Raw genomic sequence first — 21,076 nt, 5'->3', positions numbered from 1 at the left:
TTGAGCCCTATTTAAGGCGATTTGCCTCTGTTATCCTCTAGCTTGAGCGAGCCACTCTCGCTTGAGCGAGAGCACTGCAGCAGAACATGAAAAATGCGATTTCTGCATCGCTTTTCTCCCAAAATCAGCAAAAAAATTTCAAGAACAAACATCAGAAAACAACATTCAATCATTTCAAATCGTTTTGTTTCATATTGAAAAGCATAAGTATTTTCATAATCGATTCATAAGGGAAACAAAACACCAAAACCCTAAATCAAACCAAATTTGGGGAAGAACATGAAAACCTAATTTCACCCATGAATCAATTTGGGGTGGCTCTGATACCACTTGTTGGAGAAATTCCTTCTCCATCCGAAATCCATAGAGTGAATGCGGAAGTCCTTATGACCATGGCTTTGTTCCCACAACCTAATGTGTATGGCCATACATACACCCGAATGGAACATCCATGGTCCAGACCGAAGAAACCCCAAATGAGTTCATGGTGAAGAAGAAGAACATACCTTGTTGAGCCATTTCCGGAATCTCGAAGGTATGAGGGTGAGATGATCTTCCAGATGATAGAGCACCGAATGGTTTTCCTTTAGTTCTCTCTAGAGGGGAATGAGAGAATACCTTAGTTTCTGAAAAGTGTTGCTTAGGGAGAGAATGCCTTTAGCCTTAGGTTATGAGGAGAAACCTCATCCTTATACCTAATGAGCTTTATGGATGGGTGGATAGTGTTATCCTATCCTGGATAACACTATTCTCATCCTACCTTATTCTCCTCCACCTTTACACTTGAAAACCTGTTGCTCTACAAATGGGGACCATAACCCATAAAAGTAACCCCGAAGTGGTTACTACTTTAGTTGCAATAATTCTGATTCAGTCCCTTCATCAAATCAGAAATTGCCTGAAGGTATCTACACTTATTATTATTTCATGACACATATGCCCTTAGCCACCAAATTAATTACATAAGATCATTTTATATTTTGGCTAATTACATAATGGTCATAACACAATTATAGAATTATATTTGTCATCCATAAATTGTCAGAAATTCCAACATTTCCATCGTCAACTCGCTGTTCTACGCCCTTTACATGAGTGATACATATTAGTAGCACGCAACGATACCAAAACCAACAACATCTAACAATTATTAGCAATAATGAGCAATGACAACAACAGTGATGACTTATAGTACTGGCGAATAAAAGGTGATGGAGAAAAATAGAAGTAGACCCAAAATGACTTCGTTTGATAGGATGGGGATCTGTTGTTTCCAACCACGTCTCTCGCCAATCATAATAAAATAAAATTAATAAATTTATGAATATTTAAATTTTTTTAATTGACATGATATAATATGATTGGTCTGAGATAGAGTTTGGGACAGTAAATTCTTGTCTCGTTTGATGACGAGGAAAAGTAAAACAATGTTGTTTTGATGGCAAACTAGCAAAATAACAGGTTTGTCATCCAAAACTGACAGCACTACAAAACTAACTTACAAATAAACTAATATGAGAGCTAAACAAAGTTGGGGGAGCAAATTGAGAAAATAAATTAAGTTAAGAATGAAAAGTGCCTTTCCCCTAAAACAATCTTATATTTAGTTCTTTTGAGATGTATTGTCATTATATTACTCTTACTTTTTGATTATTTGCATAATTGCATTGTTATCATTAATCTTTTTTGAAATTTATATTATCATTTCACTGATGTATTTGTTAATTTTTATTTATTATTTATTTCTTCCTTATTTTGAAATTAATAAAATTTAAATATTGATTATAGAGAATATAGTATTTTACAATTGCATACGGAAATACAAAACGTATCGAATTGTATTTTAAATTTGATTCAAGATATAAAATTGGCACTCATATATTTAACTTCTTTCCTTATTTCAACCTCTAGAATTTATTATTGTAATGACTTGTAGTAATAGAATTAAACAATGATGATTGATTTTCCATGAATCAAGATCCTCTTTTCCCAAATATTCATATCTTCATATCTTAAACCAATTAAATTCCACCAACTAACATAAAAAAAATTATGTTTTGTTTTTATATTTGTTCTTTTTAAGTATGTGTCAATTTTCAATTGGATGGAGATACAATGAGACACAAAAAATGGGACAGGTGATTCCCGTCCATTTTCAATATGCACATGTGGCACAACTGAAATATTTTATCCTCTCTCCTTTTATATAAATATTTTGAATTTGTGTGCTTTAAAGTAATTTTCAAGATTAATTCGTTCACCTTCAGACACTTGGGCTTACATTATATATAAGGGATTCGTTACATTTATTCCGAAATTTATATTGTCACTTCAATTATGCTTTTTATAACCTAAAAAGGAAAAACATTAATGTAATCTAAGTCTATTCCTTTTTAAGATCAGTGGTGTTATTTAGCTGAGGACTTAAACTAATCTATTTTGAGACATTATCATAATGAGCTTTCTCTCAAGAAACAATTTTTCCATCATAATAGTAATTGAATTCATGATCATTCCTAAAGAATTTAATTGTTTTGTCAAGTGTAATTTAATTGAAATAAATTTATAATATAAGGTAACACGATAAGACACTAGATCTATAGTGGGTTACCTCATATTACTTTTAAAAAAACTTAGTTGAAATAAATTTACAACATAAGGTAACGCGACAAGACACTAGGTCTATAGTGGGTTACCTCATACTGCAAACAAACGATTAATTGAAAGGAATTTACAACATAAGGTAACGCGACAAGACACTGGATTTATAGTGGGTTCCTCACATTGCTTTAAAAAATTATAATAACAAATGAATAAATGAAAAAAATTAAAACAACGAATTTTAATAAATAAATAAGAAAAACAGAATAATAAATTAATTAAATAAAAAAAACAGAATAAAAAAATGATTAAATAAAAAAAACGAAAATAAAAATAAAACAAAAAATAGAGAATAAAACAAAATAAGAAATTAGGAATTGAAATTGAGGGTTTTAGGGTTGGGGGTTTCAAATCAATTTGGGGTTTAGGTTTTTAAAAAAAAAATCAATTTGGGGGTTTAGGGTTAAAATCAATTTGGGGATTTAGGATTTTAAAAAAAATCAAATTGGGGTTTAGGGTTTTTAAAAAAATCAACTTGGGGATTTAGGGTTAAAATCAATTTGGGGTTTAGGGTTTTTACAAATTAATTTGGGGGTTTAGGGTTTTTTAAAATTAGGGATTTAGGGAGGAACAAGGAGGAGGGGGTGGCGGCTGCCGCCACTTGGCAGCCAGCCACGGCGGCGCACCACTGCCCGTTCAGGGCGGCGCCGGTGCAGCCAGCCGCGTAGACCACCGCTGGACAGGGCGATCCAGCCCTCTATGGGCGCGGCTAAGACAGGCAGCCCTCCATGGCCGCTGTCTGGTCCTCCGGTTACTACGGTGGGGCTGTGACGGTGGCTTTAGGCGGAGCCGGTACCGTCCAGCCCATCTTTCACGGCTGCAAACAGAAAATGCATCAACAAATACTAAATTTATATAGCAATATTACAGGCAGTGGAGAATAATGAGAGAAAAAATGTACCTAGAAGAGCACTTGGAAGTAATGAAGGTTAGGTTCTGCTTCTCTCTCCTCTTCTCCTTTCTTCTTTATGCTTTCTCCTCTTTTGTCTCTTTCTCTCAAAAAATTTCAGATTAGGCTAGGGTAGTTTCTAAGTTAGGCTTAAATAGAGGTGGAGATTAGGGTTTCTGGTTGGGCTAGGGACAAAGCCCAGTTGCCACAACATTTGAAATTCAAAATTTCCCCCCTTTTTTGTTTTGAAATTGTTTTACCCCGGTCAAAGTTGGGTGTTTACAGTTGCCCCTCTTTACTTGCTTTTCATTAGATACCAAGAGCGACGAATGTTGCTAAAGTTATCACGATGAGAAGGAAATAAAGATAAAAAGACCAAATTTGACTAGGGAATAACACACAGAGGAAGAAGCTTCAAGCTCAAGCATACAGCATGAACTCGAGGTTAGCGGGTAAAGAGCTCACGAGTCCAAGTGTTGACCAAAAGAGACCACCAAGGGGTCAAAGCACAACCACGCGACCGCTGAGGGGTCAGGGTGCAAATGTATAAGGAGACCACTGAGGGGTCAAAGCGCAATCACGCGACCGCTGAGGGGTTGGGGTGCAAAAGGATAGAGAGACCAGTGAGGGGTCAAAGCACAATCACGCGACCGCTGAGGTGTCGGGGTGAAAAAGGATAAAGAGACCACTAAGGGGTCAAAGCACAATCACGCGACCGCTGAGGTGTCGGGGTGAAAAAGGATAAAGAGACCACTGAGGGGTCAAAGCACAATCACGCGACCGCTGAGTTGTCGGGGTGAAAAAGGATAAAGAGACCATTGAGGGGTCAAAGCACAATCACGCGACCACTGAGGGGTCAAAGCACAATCACGCGGCCGCTGAGGGGTCGGGGTGCAAAAGGATAAAGAGACCACTGATGGGTCCAAAGCACAATCTTGTGACCGTTGAGGGATCGGGGTGCAAAAGGATAAAGAGACCACTAAGGGGTCAAAGCACAATCACGCGACCGCTGAGAGGTCGGGGTGCAAAAGGATAAAGAGACCACTAAGGGGTCCAAAGCACAATCACGCGACCGTTGAGTGGTCGGGGTGAAAAATGATAAAGAGACCATTGAGGAGTCAAAACACAATCACGCGACCTCTGAGGGATCGGGGTGCAAAAGGATAAAGAGACCACTGAGGGGTCCAAAGCATAATCACGCGACCGCTGAGGGGTCGGGGTGCAAAAAGATAAAGAGACCACTGAGGGGTCCAAAGCACAATCACGCGACCGCTGAGTGGTCGGGGTGCAAAAGGATAAAGAGACCACTGAGGGGTCAAAGCACAATCACGCGACCTTTGAGAGGTCGGGGTGCAAAAGGATAAAGAGACCACTGAGGGGTCCAAAACACAATCACGCGACCACTGAGGGGTCGGGGAGCAAAAGAATAAAGAGACCACTGAGGGGTCCAAAGCACAATCACGCGACCGCTAAGGGGTCGGGGTGCAAAATGATAAAGAGACCACTGAGGGTCAAAGCACAATCACGCGACCGCTGAGGGGTCGGGGTGCAAAAGGGATCACGGGAACATATAGATAATAAAGGGCCCTGGATCAATACTTAAAAGGATATTTTGAGTGAAAACTTCGGCTGAATGCATATGATAGTTTAGATGCTAATGATACATGAGTAATGCAAAGATATCTATGATAATGTATGCACGATAAGTTACACGTATGAGAATAACTTAATTGTCATTATAAAGTTTGACTTGAAACCACAGCGCCATCTCAGTAGGCATCAACTAATCCAATCAGCACCTGCTACGCTTTCATTCCTCCTTTTCAAAAATTAATGGATCCATTTTGGGTGACCCGTTGTTTTCCGGAAATAACATCCACCTCTATAATGACATATCCATTGGGGTTAAGTTTCAATGAGCTTCTTTATCCTGAATCACTTAATAAAACAGATTACCATATAGATTAATTGATCGTGAGGTTCGAGTATTATATTTATACGACTTGAGACGTATCTAAACAAACATGCATGCACAAAGGTAAATAAGGAGATGAAAGAACTTTCTTCTATTGATATTTAATAAGTTACACATGGGAAGGTTTGAGAGCATATATGCTACAGGTTACAAACGTTTTGCAAAAAATTTTGCCCCAGTATAAAGTAAATGCTAATCCATCCACCAACCTTCTGTGACGACCGAGTAACTAGCCCATGACGCCAGACTAACATGACCCCTCTGAGAACTCCCATTTCCTCCCCATATTGCCCACAACTTTGATGGTTTCTACTACGTGTACAAGCGCATGGAAGATCTTTATTCGCCCTTGGTATGGTAAACTTGCGAGACAAAATGCCATTTTTATTTGCCTTAATTTCTGCTTAGGTTGCCCTTTCGGGTTTTCCACCTAACAGACTTTTATTCATACCCTAATTTTTGCTTAGGCCTCCCTTTCGGGTTTTCAACCTAACGGGATTTTTTTTAGGCATAGAATCTCTTTACCGCGTCTATGTTTACAGGCCTGGCTAAAACATTTACGTCCATGTCTTGTAAGACCAGAGCACCTCCTGAGAATGCATTCTTGACAATATAAAGACCTTCATAGTTTGGAGCCCATTTCCCACGAGCATCTTCCTGATTTGAGAGGATCTTTTTGAGCACCAAGTCTCCCGCTTCGAACTCTCTAGAACGAACCTTCTTGTCAAAAGCTCTTGCCGCCCATCCCTGGTACAACTGGCCATGACAAATGGCTGCCTATCTTTTCTCTTCGATTATGTTTAACTGCTCATACCTAGCCTTGACCCATTCAGACTCTTCTAGTTCTGCTTCCATTAGGACTCTCAATGAAGGAATTTCTACTTCGATTGGAGAGACAGCTTCCATCCCATACACTAGTGAGAATGGGGTTGCCCTAGTACTTGACCGAATGTTGGTACGATATGCGTGCAAAGCATAGGGTAACTTTTCATGCCAATCTTTGTAGTTCTCCACCATCTTTGCAACTATCATTTTGATGTTCTTATTGGCCGCTTCAACTGCGCCATTCATCTTTGGCCTGTACGGGGTCCAATTATGATGTTTGATCTTAAACTTGTTACACAATTCCTCCACTTCGCTACCGTTGAGATTGGTGCCATTATCTGTGATTATCCTTTCGGGGATCTCATACCTGCAAATGATCTCTCTTTGGAGGAACTTGACAAATACCTTGCGAGTGATACTACTGTATGATGCAGCTTCTACCCACTTAGTGAAGTAGTCGATTGCTACTAGAGTGAAGCGATGACCGTTGGAAGCTTTGGGATTTATGGGTCCAATTACATCAATTCCCCACATAGAGAAGGGCCAGGGTGCGACCATACTCTATAATGGGAAAGGTGGTGCACTGATTCTATCTGCGTACACCTGACACTTTGTGACTTAACCCATACAATCTGCTTCCATAGTAGTCCAGTAGTAGCCACTCCTTAGAATTTTATTTGCCATCATATGACCATTTGCATGAGTTCCACAGACCCCTTCATGTATTTCAGTCATGATCAGTTGAATTTCGTTTTTCATCAATGCATCCGAGGAGCGTACCATCATGACTCCTTTTGTACAACACTTCACCATTTAGGAAGAATGTCCCCGCTAGGTGGCGAATTGTCTTTTTGTTCACATCACTGACACTCTCTGGATACTCTCTATGTTGGATATACATTTATATATCATGATACCAAGGTTCACCGTCAGCCTCTAGATTAGCACAACAGTAAGAAGGTTCATCTTGAGCTGTCACTCGAATTGGGCGAACGCTGGCGTGTACTTCTAGTTTAGTCATTACAGCCAAAGTTGCTAGAGCATCCGCAAACTGATTCTTGTCTCGAGTCACATGGGAAAAGCAAATTTCTTCAAATTTCTCAGCTAATGAAGATAAATATTTCTGATACGGGATGAGCTTTGTATCCTTAGTTTCCCACTCGCTATTGACCTGATAAATGATAAGCGCAGAATCTCCGAATACCCTCAACTTCTTGACATTCAGTTCATATGCAAAGAGAAGTCCATTGATGCACGCTTCATATTCGGCTATATTGTTAGTACATTCGAAGTCTAGCTTGACTGCCACTGGGTACTGCTTACTGGCTGGGGAGATGATTACTGCCCCAACACCGCTCCCATGCATATTAACTGCTCCATCAAAATACATCTCTCAAACATCTTCCTCTAATTCATCTATCCCATATACTCTGCCATCAGGGAACTCATTCAACATCCCGTCCTCCCCGTCTATATGGCTTTCTGCCAATTGATATGTGATTGCTCCACCTTTGACAGGTTCTGAGTAACATATTTAATGTCGAACTTGGACAACATCATCTGCCATTTCGCCATTCTCAGAGAAACGTGAGGACTCTCAAAGATATATCTCAAAGGATCCATTCGGGAGATGATACAAGTAGTGTAGTACAACATGTACTGCCAAAGCCTTTTGGATGCCCACATTAGAGCGCAACAAGTCCTTTCTATCGTCGAGTACCGAGATTCACATTCGTTAAAATTCTTGCTCAAATAGTAGATGGCTTGCTCCTTCTTACCCGTTTCTCCGTATGGCCCTAACATTGCACCCATCGAAGTTTGTAACACTGTCATATATAAGACTAATGGTCGGCCTAGTGTGGGTGGTGCCAAGACAGGCGGGTTTACCAAATAAGCTTTTATTTTATCGAAAGTTTCCTGGCAATCCGCATCCCACTTGCTTGGTTGATTCTTCTTCAGCAACTTAAACATGGGCTCACAGGTGCTAGTTAGGTTGGCAATAAATTTTGCAATGTAATTCAGTCTGCCTAGAAAACTTCTCACTTCCTTCTCTGTCTTTGGAGCTGGCATCTCTTGTATTGCTTCTACTTTCTTGGGGTCTACCCTTATGCCTTCCCTACCGACGACAAATCCTAACATGTACCCCGAGGATGCCCCAAACGTGCACTTCTCGGGATTTAATTTCATTTGATATTTCCTCAGCCTTTCAAATAACTTTCGTAAGACTGCGACGTGACTATCCCCTCTTTTAGACTTGGCGATTATATCATCGACATATACCTCCACTTCTTTGTGCATCATATCATGAAATAGGGCCACCATAACACGTTGATACGTTGCCCCTGCATTCTTTAACCTAAAAGACATAACCCTGTAACAATAGGTCCCCCACGGGGTGATAAAAGTGGTTTTCGCCTTGTCATCAGCATCCATCAGAATTTGATGATACCCCGCATATTCGTCCATGAAAGAGAACCGATGACTTAGGGCCGCACTGTCGACCAGAACATCAATGTGAGGGATGGGAAAATCATCTTTCAAACTCGCCTTGTTAAGATTTTTGTAGTCTACGCACATCCTCAACTTCCCTCCTTTCTTGGGTACCATTACTACATTAGCCACCCATTCTGTGTGCGTAGACACTTTTATGAAGCCGAAGTCCAACTGTTTTGTCACCTCCTCTTTCACCTTTAATGATAAATCTGGACGCATCCTTCTCAACTTTTGTTTCTTAGGCTCGGCACCTGGATATAAGGGAATCTTATGTGACACTATATTAGGATCCAGTCCTTACATGTCCTTATAAGACCAAGCAAACACATCTATATACTCACGGAACAGATCTATCATTTCAACGTATTCCGAGTTGTCTACCATTTTCAATTCCCTCTTATCCTCTTCTGTCCCCATGTTGATTAACTCAATTTCTTCAGTATTCACGACATACTCCATTTCGACATGCTCCAACCTTTTTGAAAACTCCTTCACATCCTCCTGTTCTTCATCTAAATCAATAAGTTCATCATCCAGTGTCGTAGACAAATTAATTGATGGATTTTCAACTACCGTATTACTGGATAAATTTTCTACCAAATTTAAGTACCTGTATTCATTTATTGAATGTTGGGAGACGAAAAGGGAGATAAAAACACAAATTCATAGAAGAAAGTAAGGAAGTAATTGTGATAATGGTGAGGTATGAAATTGATGAGGTAAAATGTTGAATAGCAATACAAATTAGCCAAAATATTGTCTCAAGTCATTTAAAAATAAATCCAAACATTGGAGTACAACATAATCAAAAGTTTACTTTAATGCCACAATCTCATCTATTGGTTCAGAATGCCAATTCTTCAATGTTATGCCTTCCTCATCGATGCGAATACTGTTGACCCCACGTGAATTGCCTTCTTCCAGAAAGTTGAGAGAAAGATGGATGTTTTGCTATCTAAAGTCACTTGATGGAATCACCCCTACAAGACTTGGAAATGTTTCACTAATATGAGGAATAGGCTTCTCCAACGCCCCTCCATGCTTCTTTCTTTGACTCACACCCATACCCACATTCTCATGTGAAGCTTCATACCCCAGTCCAAACTTATCAAATTTCTCCGAGACTGAGATGAACGATGGAGTGCCCAGTAGATGCCTGCCTAAACCTTTCCCTACTTCATATCCTTTTGTAGACATGATTCGGGTCACCACCTGGTTTACATCATGCATATGCACAATCATTTTCCTCGGAACAATTTCATCTCTACTAATCCCCATAGACACCAAAGTAGACAATGGTAAGACGTTCAGAGCTGACCCTCCATCAATCAGTATTTTGCCGATAATATGACCTCGACATTTGGCAGTAATGAGCAGTGCACGGGGTATTTTCTCCGACCTCCTCACCATTTCTTCATCAAAGAATGTTATCATGTTAACATGTTTTACAGGATCTACCATGTTAACCATCTTGCTAGGCGTGACATCGGGGTTAACGTAAGCTTCGTTAAGCACCCTTAATAACGCCTTCATGTGTAAATCTGAGGATAATACCAAACCCAGAAAAGATATCTTAGAAGGAGTTTTCCCCAATTTCTCCACCATATCATACTCACTCTACCTCTTGATCTTTAGAAATTCTTCCTCCTCCATTTCAGTGACTTTTTCCGTCATGTCATCTTTCTCTCCGACCTTCTTTCCTACTTTTTGAGTTTCTCCCTCTGGTGGACCATAACATCTTCCGCTTCTTGTGATTTCACCAGTCATGACTGCCTTCGATACTTGAACCTCAGGGGCTTCTCCCGTTGCGTTAACCTCATACCTCCACTGGACAGTATGTGTGCTTTCATAGGTGAAGGGTCGAGGCTTTCTCACCCTAAGAGTCACTCTCTTAGGGCTTGAATCTTTGAGGAGGGGGACTCTGAGTGTGACCTTTTCAACCATATCAACTTCTTCATCATCCGACTTAGCCCTTCTCGCTTGAATGACCCAAAGATTTAACAAGACCTGCACCCTCGCCTTATATCCCCAACAGTCCTCTATGGAGTGTCCTGCCTGACCATGATGATAATCACAATGAGATTCTGGATCCCGACTCCTCTCGTCACATACATTTATAGCTAGTGCTACTACGTTATAACCAATCCTCCTCAAAGCATCGAAGAGGTGTTGCATTGACATTCTCAAGTCACACACTTTTCCTACTAACGCTTTATCCACATCATTATAACACTTACCCCTTGATTGTGGTTCGGGATCGGATACTTACTGATATCCGGCCGAGTCTCATCCTCAAACCCTAGCTTCCCACAGGCCATGAGTTTCCTTACTGCCAATTTGAATTGCTCACAATCTTCAATGGAGTGTCCCGTCAAATCCATATGATAGCTACATGTGCGGTTTACGTCGTACCAAGAAGGCAAGTTGCCCTCAAAAGGTTGGACGGGGTATGGTGCTAATAGGTGACGGTCGACGATTTGGCGGAAAAGTTCAGCATTGGATATAGCAAGTTTTGGAAAAGGGGGTAGGTCAGGAAAAAACGTGTTTCGGCGGCGATTTGTTTGGGCTTGTGTGTTTGTGGGCGCGTGGCGGTTTGGTTGGTATAGAGGGTTGGTATGGTTGGATACATACGGTCAGGGCTGGTTGGTGTATTGTGGGAGAGTGTAATTATAGGGTTGGGGACGTTGTTTACTTGGTAAGTTGGTGGTTGATCATAAGGTGTGCGTTGGGACCTCCATTGTTGTTAATGTACCTGATTCACCTCGTTCTCCTTTCTCCTTGAGGACACATTCTTTTTAGTACCATTTCCATCCTCCTCTCCTACTGATAACTTTCCAGCCTTTGTTAACATCTCAATCCTGTCACCGACATCCATCAATTCCCAGAAATCTTTGTATGCAACCCCTGCCATTATTCCGATGTAAGGGGCCCCTAATGTTCCCATAAAATACGAGCACATTTCTGGCATGGTCATTTTGGGTTGCACCTGTACCGCCAAACCCCTCCACCTCATTGTGTACTCTCTAAAGGACTCCATCTTCTTTTTCTGCATTGCCCCAAGTTGCTCACGATTCGGAGCCAATTCCACATTAAACTTATACGATTCAGTCCATCTAGAGATGTGACTCAAGTCCAACTCCAAGTACCACTCTAGTGCCGGGCCAGTCAGACTCTCATGGAAAAAACAAATGAGGAAATCGTCCTCCTTTGACCATATGGCCATCTTTGTAGCATAACTTACTAGATGGAATCGTGGGTTGCCACTTCCATCGTATTTGGAGAAGTTGGGTACCGTGAAATCCTTCAGGATCATGATATTGACGGAATGGCATAACTCCTCAATTCTTAGGGACCAACGAGTATCAGTCCCACAGATGGTCCTCAACTGTTCCTCAATTTTTGCCATCCACTCCTCATAACCTCCACCATTTTCCCTAGTTTGATTGACATTCGCTTTCGGGAGTGCTCTTACTTGTTGACCAAAATTTGGTGCCTGACTTTGTTCGAAACGAGGCCCTATGGAGCCTTCTGCCTCCTGTTGTGCATTCCCCATGGGGCGGTATCCTTCCCCAATCGGGGGATCATCCCCTTCTTGACCTCCACCATTCGTCCCCCTTGATTCGCAGCGAGAAGGGCAAGGCAACTCTTGATGTCTTGTAGTGCGTCTTCCATCCTATTTTGAGCTTGAGCCAACTCATCCATCTTTCCCTTCACCTCATCAATTTCTTCTCCGACGTTTCTTCCGACATCCATCCTTGCGCGCGACCTTGTGTTGTACGAGTGGCTTAGATTTGAGTTGTTCCTCCGAAATTGCGCAATGGTTTCTAACTAAAGACTTGCATTTTTTTTAAACGTTCATTAAATAACCATTCATTAGGATTTATATTAGGTTAATTCCTTTTTACCCAACGGTGCATCTTCCGCACAACACTCGTTGACCATCCCGCAATCGTTTTCTAAGGTTATAACCCCATTAGATCGTATTACGGTTAATGACAACCACAGAAGGAGCACGAAGGCTCCATAATATGATTGCATTTTCTAAGCCTCGAGCTAGTAATGCTATCTTGATTATTGAGTTCTTCATAACCAGATGTCCGAGTTTTGCACCGCTCCCTTTTTTTTATTTAGAATCGAATGATGAGGAAGTCTATAGAATATTAAAGACGGATGAAATAAAAATGGACTATATTTATCACTTTTTTTTTAGAGGGAGGAATTACAATGTTTCTCTTCCTCTCCCCTTTCCTTTTTTTTTCACACAATTGTTTTTTTTCTAAAAAAAAAGTTCATCCTTTTCATCATCAATTACAATAACATCTTCTTCTTCTTATTCTTCTACCGATTCTTCTTCCTCTGGATCTTCTTCCATGAATGTTGACTCATCCATTTGCTCGGGATTCATCCATCCCATGGATTCCCTCCAATATTTGGTTCCTTGGGCTGTATTATGATAGTCATTGAAGTAAGCCTTGATCTTCGCCGAAAATTTGACCCCCTCTTTTACACTCTCTCTATACACGGAGTCGAAATCTTGGAGCCAATCATAGCTAACAGTCTCCCACTATCCAAGCAGGGATATTTACTTATGCTTCCACATTTCTTTGCACCTCTCAATTTCTTCTGTGGCCCTCCTGATGTCTTCCAACTATTTCTCCTTGTCCTATTCTTTCCAACCAAGTTCTAGAGTCAGAGTATTGTACCTGGATTCTAGCTCATTCACCCTTCACTTGTACCATTTTGTTTTGCCCTTAGCTTTGGATAAAGCATTCCGGTACTCGTCCATCCTTTGTTGTGCCTCTTGAAAATGCGAAGCTTGTTCCATCAAATGAGAGACTTGGTCTTGTTCCATAACGGTTTGTTGTTGGCTCGCTCTGAGATCTCTTTCAAGCTCGGCAATCCTTACATCTCTCAGATGGACAACCTTCTTGAAACCCCTTAACTCATATGTCAACTTAACCTGTTTTTGAGAGTCTATTTCCATAACTCACCTCTGGGCTTCCAATTGTTCTTTCAGTTTACAGATCTCGACAGATGCTTCAGTTTTGGCCCTTTTAAGAGTGGCAGGAAGAAATGCCTCCTTTTCTATTTTTAGCTCCTTCTTCAGCTTTTCAATCTCATGGTTTTTCTTTATGATTTCGATATGGGCATCTTGTCTCTTGCTATCAACAATGTTCACTTGCTCCCGGAGGGTTTCTATGATACCTTCGAGCTCTTTCTCCCTTGAGGATTATTTCTCCTCTCTTGGCAAAGGTAGTGAGATGGTTACCCTTCCAACCTTGGCGGCTCTCCAACTATCGTACTCAGGTGTGCTTCGAACTTGTACCGCCCCACGTTGCTGATCCTCTCTAATGACAAGATTGTCCCAAGCTTCCTTGACTTTTCCTATTAACTTATCCTCCTCCTCATAGAGGCATATGAGGCTCTTGGGTTCGTCACTTGGTCTAATCTGCATACGTCCAAGTTGTCACAATACCAATTCTGGTGTGTAGAAAAAACATCCATCGGTGCCTAGTAGTGGAACGTTGTTGTACAAACCGCATCGAGTTATCATGCTCTTTTACGGACACCAGTAACACATCCACCTGTATTCATTTGGCATAAGACGTTCGAGAGTAACCCTCCACTGATCCACTACCTTTTCCTCAAGTGTGATGCTGTTGAAATCCATCAAAACACGGTTGGTGATGGCCTGATACTTGACGGCATGCACATGTGTAGCCATCCATACATACAATAAGTGAGCACAACAACGGATTTTAAGGAACCCCATTTGATGACAATTGGATAGGGCGATGAATGTATCCCCTAGGATTGCTGGAACAGGGTCAGATTTCCATTTGAATACCTTGTAAAACACTTTCACAGCCTTGTACCCGACTGACCTAGGAATGGAAGGGAACAACATTAACCCATAAATGAGGAGGGCCAAGGCAGGCTTGACAACTGCCCAATTTCCTTGATCCATTGATTTTTGCAAGTGACACTCCAAAGCACTTTGTAGCCAACCCTAATGTTCCATTCTCTCTACTAGATCCATATGGGTCAATCCAATAATTATCTTGACCGCGTCAATGGGAGTTTCACCACTCGGGATATAGACTCCATGACCCTTCCGAACCAAAAGTAATTGTTGATACTCTTCTATCACTGGGACGGTGTCTAGATGAGGCAGCTCGAAAACACCTAGGTCGTTATTCCAGAATTGAGTCAGTGCATTGAGGGTCGCAGCATTGACATCAACGAACAATAGGTCGTACAATCTCCCGTATTCTTCCAAGAACTCAACTTGAACTTGAGAAGGAATCTTCTCAGCTAAAACCCTAAGGCTATCAAGTTTGGCTACCTTGAAATCAACTTTTACCCCTTTCTTGACCTTAGCATTACTAGCACTCGACTGAGAATCCATGGCCTCTGGTTGTACAGAACAAGACATCAATGGTAATAAATCCTAAAAAAAGTACATGACAATGTCAGTTTTTTTATACGTGTAATCAATGCATGCATGGCTTGATGAATGTATTTCAAATGAATGATACAAAGTCATGGTATGCATGTTAATGTTATTTACATATGCATATATGTATATATATATATATATATATATATATTCTTTTTTTGAGTGCATGATATGCATGTAAATGTTATAATGACATGATTTTTTTTTTTACCAAATGCATGCTTGCATGATATGCATGCGTGTGTTTGTTATGAAATGATTTTTTTGCAAGTCTTCCATCGGGACATAAGAATACCGAAGTGCAATTGTACTCACTCAGGCTAATGTGACGGTGAGTCACTTTATGATCACGGGATGGAAGTTTTCCCGACTTTATGCCGAATAATAAAATAACAGATAAAAATTTGCATACTCCCGTGTCTTACATAAAGGTGTTTGATCCTACAAGGTTTGTTCGGTCTAAAAGGTCAAACCCTAGGGTGGAGTTCTAATGTCTGTACATGCAGAATTTCGGTGGTACTAGACTTCATCTAGGTTCTCGGACTGCCGCCACTAATGAAAGCTGACGACCCGGATATTACAAATATAACACGAAGATGTACGAGACACCGTGAGGGCCATATCCATAATACCAGTAACAATCTGAGTAATACATCAACGCAATATCGAAATGTGCACGAAGGCCCAATGACGACAAGCTAATGTACCCCTAACAATAGGTAAATAGGCTCGGAAGACGGCCGAAAGTAACCATGCATGATAGTGAAGTGTGTGAGGGAGTGTACAAATCTTGATAACACAAATAATAACCCCCAGAACCTGTACAACAGCAGCAAAACACAAATTCTATGTACACGAATTATTTACAAATAATAATAAAAATAATAATAAATTATAACAAGAAAATGGAACGATAAAATTAAAATAATGATCTAAATATCCACATAATTAATCTTATAAGGCCTGACTCTCAGCATATCCCCAGTGGAGTCGTCATGCTGTCACTACTCATTTTTATGGATGCGATGAGAAACATGCAATTAAATGCAATGGAGTCGTCATCGATGTTTTTTTAGAGGGAAAACATGAAAAACTGATTTTTGAAAATATAGTTGGTTCACTCAAAATAAGAAGTTGAGTTCGGGAGTCGGTTACGGATGAGGAAGGTATTAGGCACCTCATTCCGCCCGTTGTAAAAAACGGTACCTAGATCAGTTATGTGGACATTTATTCAAAACATTAATCTTACCCTCACATTATTAAACAAAATAAAGAGAGAGAAAATATTTCTTTTTTAGTTTTTTGTGCTAGACAGAGAAATAACTGTTCCTATGTATCCCTAGCTGCAATAGAGAAATCAAGGCTACGTAGTTCTTTCCAAAATATGTTTTATTAGTGATATTAAAAATGTATTCACAACATAAGGTAACGCGATAAGACATTGAGTATATAGTGAGTTACCTCACATCGCTCTTAAAAATTATTAAAAATGTATTCACAACATAAGGTAACGCGACAAGTCACTGGGTCTATAGTGGGTTACCTCATGTCGCTTTAAAAATTTGAATTGAAATGAATTTTACAACATAAGGTAATGCGACAAGACACTGGGTCTATAATGGGTTACCTCACATTACTTAAAAAAAACTAATTTGAAATGAATTTATAACATAAGGTAACACGAAAGACACTAAGTCTATAGTGAGTTAACTCATATTACTTTTAAAGACTTGGTTGAAATAAATTTACAACATAAGGTAACGTGACAAGACACTAGGTCTATAGTGGGTTACCTCGTATTACTTTTAAAAACTTAAGTTGAAATAAATTTACAACATAAGGTAACGCGACAAGACACTAGGTCTATAGTGGGTCACCTCATACTGCTAAAAACAATTAATTGAAATGAATTTACAACATAAGGTAACGCGGCAAGACACTAAGTTTATAGTGGATTACCTCATATTGCTTTAAAAAAACTAATTGAAATAAATTTACAACATAAGGTAACGCGACAAGACACTAGGACTATAGTGGGTTACCTCATGTTACTTTTAAAAAACTTAGTTGAAATAAATTTACAACATAAGGTAACGCGACAAGACACTAGGTCTATAGTGGGTTACCTCATATTACTTTTAAAAAACTTAGTTAAAATAAATTTACAACATAAGGTAACGCGACAAGACATTAGGTCTATAGTGGGTTACCTCATACTACAAAAAAACGATTAATTGAAATGAATTTACAACATAAGGTAACGCGACAAGACACTAGGTCTATAGTGGGTTACCTCACATTGCTTTAAAAAATTATAATAACAAATGAATAAATGAAAAAAAATAAAAAAAATGAATTTTAATAAATAAATAAAAAAACAGAATAATAAATTAATTAAATAAAAAAACAAAATAAAAAAATGATTAAATAAAAAAAACGAAAATAAAAATAAAACAAAATAAGAAATTAGGAATTGAAATTGGGGGTTTTAGGGTAGGGGGTTTCAAATCAATTTGGGGTTTAGGTTTTTTTTTTAAAAAAAATCAATTTGGGGGTTTAGGGTTAAAATCAATTCAGGGGTTTAGGGTTTTTAAAAATCAATTTGGGGGTTTAAAGTTTTTTAAAATTAGGGATTTAGGGAGGAACAGGGGGGGGGGGGGGCGGCTGCCGCCACTTGGCAGCCAGCCACGACGGCGCCGGTGCAGCCAGCCGCGTGGACCGCCGCTGGACAAGGCGGTCCAGCCCTCTATGGGCGCGACTAAGACAGGCAGCCCTCCATGGCTGCTTTCCGGTCCTCCGGTTACTACGGTGGGGCTGTGCCAGTGTCTTTAGGCGGAGCCGGTACCATCCAGTCCCTCTTTCACGGCTACAAACAGAAAATGCACCAACAAACACTAAATTTATACAGCAGTATTATAGACAGTGGAGAATAATGAGAAAAACAATGTACCTAGAAGAGCACTTGGAAGTAATGAAGGCTAGGTTCTGCTTCCCTATCATCTTCTCCTTTCTTCTTTTCCTCTTCTTTTCCTCTTCTTTATGCTCTCTCCTCTTTTGCCTCTTTCTCTCAAAAAAATTCATATTAGGCTACGGTAGTTTCTAAGTTAGGCTTAAATAGGGGTGGGGATTAGGGTTTCTGGTTGGGCTAGGTACAAAGCCCAGTTGCCACAACATTTGAAATTCAAAATTTTCCCCATTTTTTGTTTTGAATTTTTTTTACCCGGTCAATGTTGGGTGTTTACAAACATTAATGTTGGTTTCACCATAACCACTTCCTTTTACTTGGCTAGAAATTCTCCCTTTCTTCAAGATGATCTTTAGTCTTTTTTTTTTGTTTGGCTTAAGAAAGTCTTTTCATCATCTTTTTCTTTTAGCCAATATTCAATAAATCTCCACCTTGGCTAAAAGACTATCATAGTTATTCTCCTGCTACTCTTCTTCATGTTCACTACAGATTCTCAACATTAATCTAGTCCAAACAATGTCTGAACTTGGTAGTTGGAACTGGCTTCATCATCATGTCCGCCGGATTATCTGCAGTGAGTATTTTCTCCACTCTTACAACTCCTCTCTCCATTATGTTTCTGATAAAGTGCATCCGGACATCAATATGCTTAGTTATTTCATGATAAATTTGATTTTTTATCAGATGTGAGCACTTTGACTATCACAATAGATGGTTGTTTCTTCAAGTTGTATACCCAACTCTTTAATTAGACCTTTCTCTCAAATGGATTCCTTTACAACTTCAGTTACTGCAATGTACTCTACCTCAGTTGTAGACAAAACAAAAATTGATTGTAGTGTTGCTTTCCAATTAATAGTACAACCACACAATGTAAAGACATATCCGGTGAGCGATCTTCGCTTATCTAGATCTCCAGCATAATCCGAGTAAACGTATCAAGTGATCTTGTTTCCAACATCTTTGACTTTACCATATAAAAGCCCTATATTTGTGGTACCTTTCAGGTAGCGCATAATCCACTTCACAACCTTCCAGTTCCATATATATGCTTACTACACTTACTCCATGAGCAATATCTGGTCTGGTGCACACCATGACATACATGAGACTACCAACCGCACTAGCATAAGGTACATTTGACATCTCCTCTTTTGCATTCTCAGATTGTGAACACAAGACCGTTGAAAGTTTGAAATGAGTCGACAATGGAGTAGTGACTCGTTCATGCCAAAGTGTTCCAACACTTTCTCAATGTACTTCTTTTGTGACAGAAAGAGTGTCCCCTCTTTTCTATCCCTCTGAATCTCCATTCCCATAATTTTCTTTCCAGCTCCTAAGTCCTTCATTTCAAACTCTGAGCTCAATTGAGCTTTTAAGTTTCTAGTTTTTGACACGTTCTTACATGCGATCAACATATCATCAACATATAAAAGCAAATATATTAATGACTTATTTTCAAGCTTCTTGTAGTAGACGCTACTATCATGTTCACTTCTGGAATATCCATTTTCAAGCATGAAGGTGTAAAATTTTCGATACCATTGTTTGGAAGATTGTTTTAGGCCATATACAGATTTTTTCAGCAAACAAACATGATTTTTCATCCCTTGAACTTCAAATCCTTCAGGTTATTTCATGTAGATTTGTTCCTCCAACTCACCATGCAAGAATGCCGTTTTGACATCTAGTTGCTCAAGTTCAAGATCAAATTGAGCTATAGTTGCAAGTAGGATGCGAATAGAGCTATGTTTTACCACGGGAGAGAAAACTTCATTGAAATCAATGCCTTCTCTTTGTGTAAAACATTTGGCCACTAATCACGCCTTGAATCTTGCATCTTCAACCCCAGGGATTCCTTCATTCTTCTTACAGACCCATTTTCATCTAACAATCTTTTGAGCCTTCGGCCGCTTTACAAGCACCCAAGTATGATTCTTATAAAGAGACTCAATTTCCTCTGTCATGGCAGAAATCCATTTGGAAGCTTCTTTGTTGTTGATAGCTTCTTCATATGACTATGGTTCACAATTACTGATATCATCACCAACATTTAGAGCATATGACACCATATCAACATAGCCATACTTTTCTGGATGTTTTATATGTCTCCTTTGCTTGTCCCTAGCTAACTGGCAATGTTGTAATTGGGAGATATCAATATCAGTACATGCATCATGGACTTCTTCTTCTTGATCAAGTGTTTTTTCCTTTGTTGGCTCCCCCTCAAACTCTACCTTCTCTAAGATATTAGGATCTTCATTTTCACTTGATGACTCTGTATGAGGCTTTAGCATTTCAGCTTCATTAAAAGTAACATATCTACTAATATTGCAGTTTCTTTTCTCTAGCCACCATAACTTATATCCTTTCACACCATCAGGAACACCTAGTAGGAGGTGTTGAATAGGTGTAGCGGTTAACAATCACCGCTTCTTGAACCAAAACCCAACTGTTAGAAAACAGCTCAATTGATTGATTAACAACAGGATTTAATCGATTAACTATTGCACATAACAGAATGATCAGACAGGCAATTTGCATAGTAATTAAAACAAAATTGAACAGATATAATACAGATATTTTTACGCATAATTATTAAGTATATGACAGTAAACAAATATCCAACTTTTCAATTACAGATTCAATTTATAATAGCAAGAAACATAAAGAAGAAAAAGAGAAAGAACAATGCAAAAAAGAATTTTTATCCTGGTTCGTTTGCGGTCCACTGCAAACTACATCCAAGCCTCCCCTTCTGGATCAGGGAGATTTTCTTTCTTTACAAATACCAATTCAATTATAAGC

At 39.5% G+C, this 21,076-nt stretch overlaps 2 protein-coding genes across 2 annotated transcripts; both read right to left on the bottom strand.

Annotated features, from left to right (window-relative positions):
* LOC109329358 (uncharacterized protein K02A2.6-like) lies at nt 3,298–6,908 on the bottom strand. Its single transcript, XM_019563026.1, has 2 exons — nt 6,340–6,908; nt 3,298–3,478 (listed from the first exon to the last, which is right to left on the bottom strand). The coding sequence occupies exons 1-2, from the start codon at nt 6,906–6,908 to the stop codon at nt 3,298–3,300; spliced, it is 750 nt and encodes a 249-aa protein (XP_019418571.1).
* On the bottom strand, nt 7,252–7,740 carry LOC109329357. The gene has a single exon (XM_019563025.1). It carries the CDS (start codon nt 7,738–7,740, stop codon nt 7,252–7,254), a length of 489 nt encoding a protein of 162 aa, XP_019418570.1.

This window comes from Lupinus angustifolius, chromosome LG16, assembly GCF_001865875.1.
Source record: "Lupinus angustifolius cultivar Tanjil chromosome LG16, LupAngTanjil_v1.0, whole genome shotgun sequence".
NCBI classification, from domain to species: Eukaryota; Viridiplantae; Streptophyta; class Magnoliopsida; order Fabales; family Fabaceae; genus Lupinus; species Lupinus angustifolius.
The sequence above is the reverse complement of the archived record's forward strand: the minus strand, read 5'-3'. Positions and strand labels throughout refer to the sequence as shown.

Bases quoted from the DNA above. Each gene is read 5' to 3' on its own strand.
- LOC109329358 (XM_019563026.1), bottom strand. From the start codon at position 6,908: ATGGTCGCACCCTGGCCCTTCTCTATGTGGGGAATTGATGTAATTGGA. The intron at 3,479-6,339 runs GTATGAGCAGTT...TTCTGTTTGCAG, and splicing joins TCTGAATGGGTCAAGGCTAG to CCGTGAAAGATGGGCTGGAC.
- LOC109329357 (XM_019563025.1), bottom strand. From the start codon at position 7,740: ATGTATTTTGATGGAGCAGTTAATATGCATGGGAGCGGTGTTGGGGCA.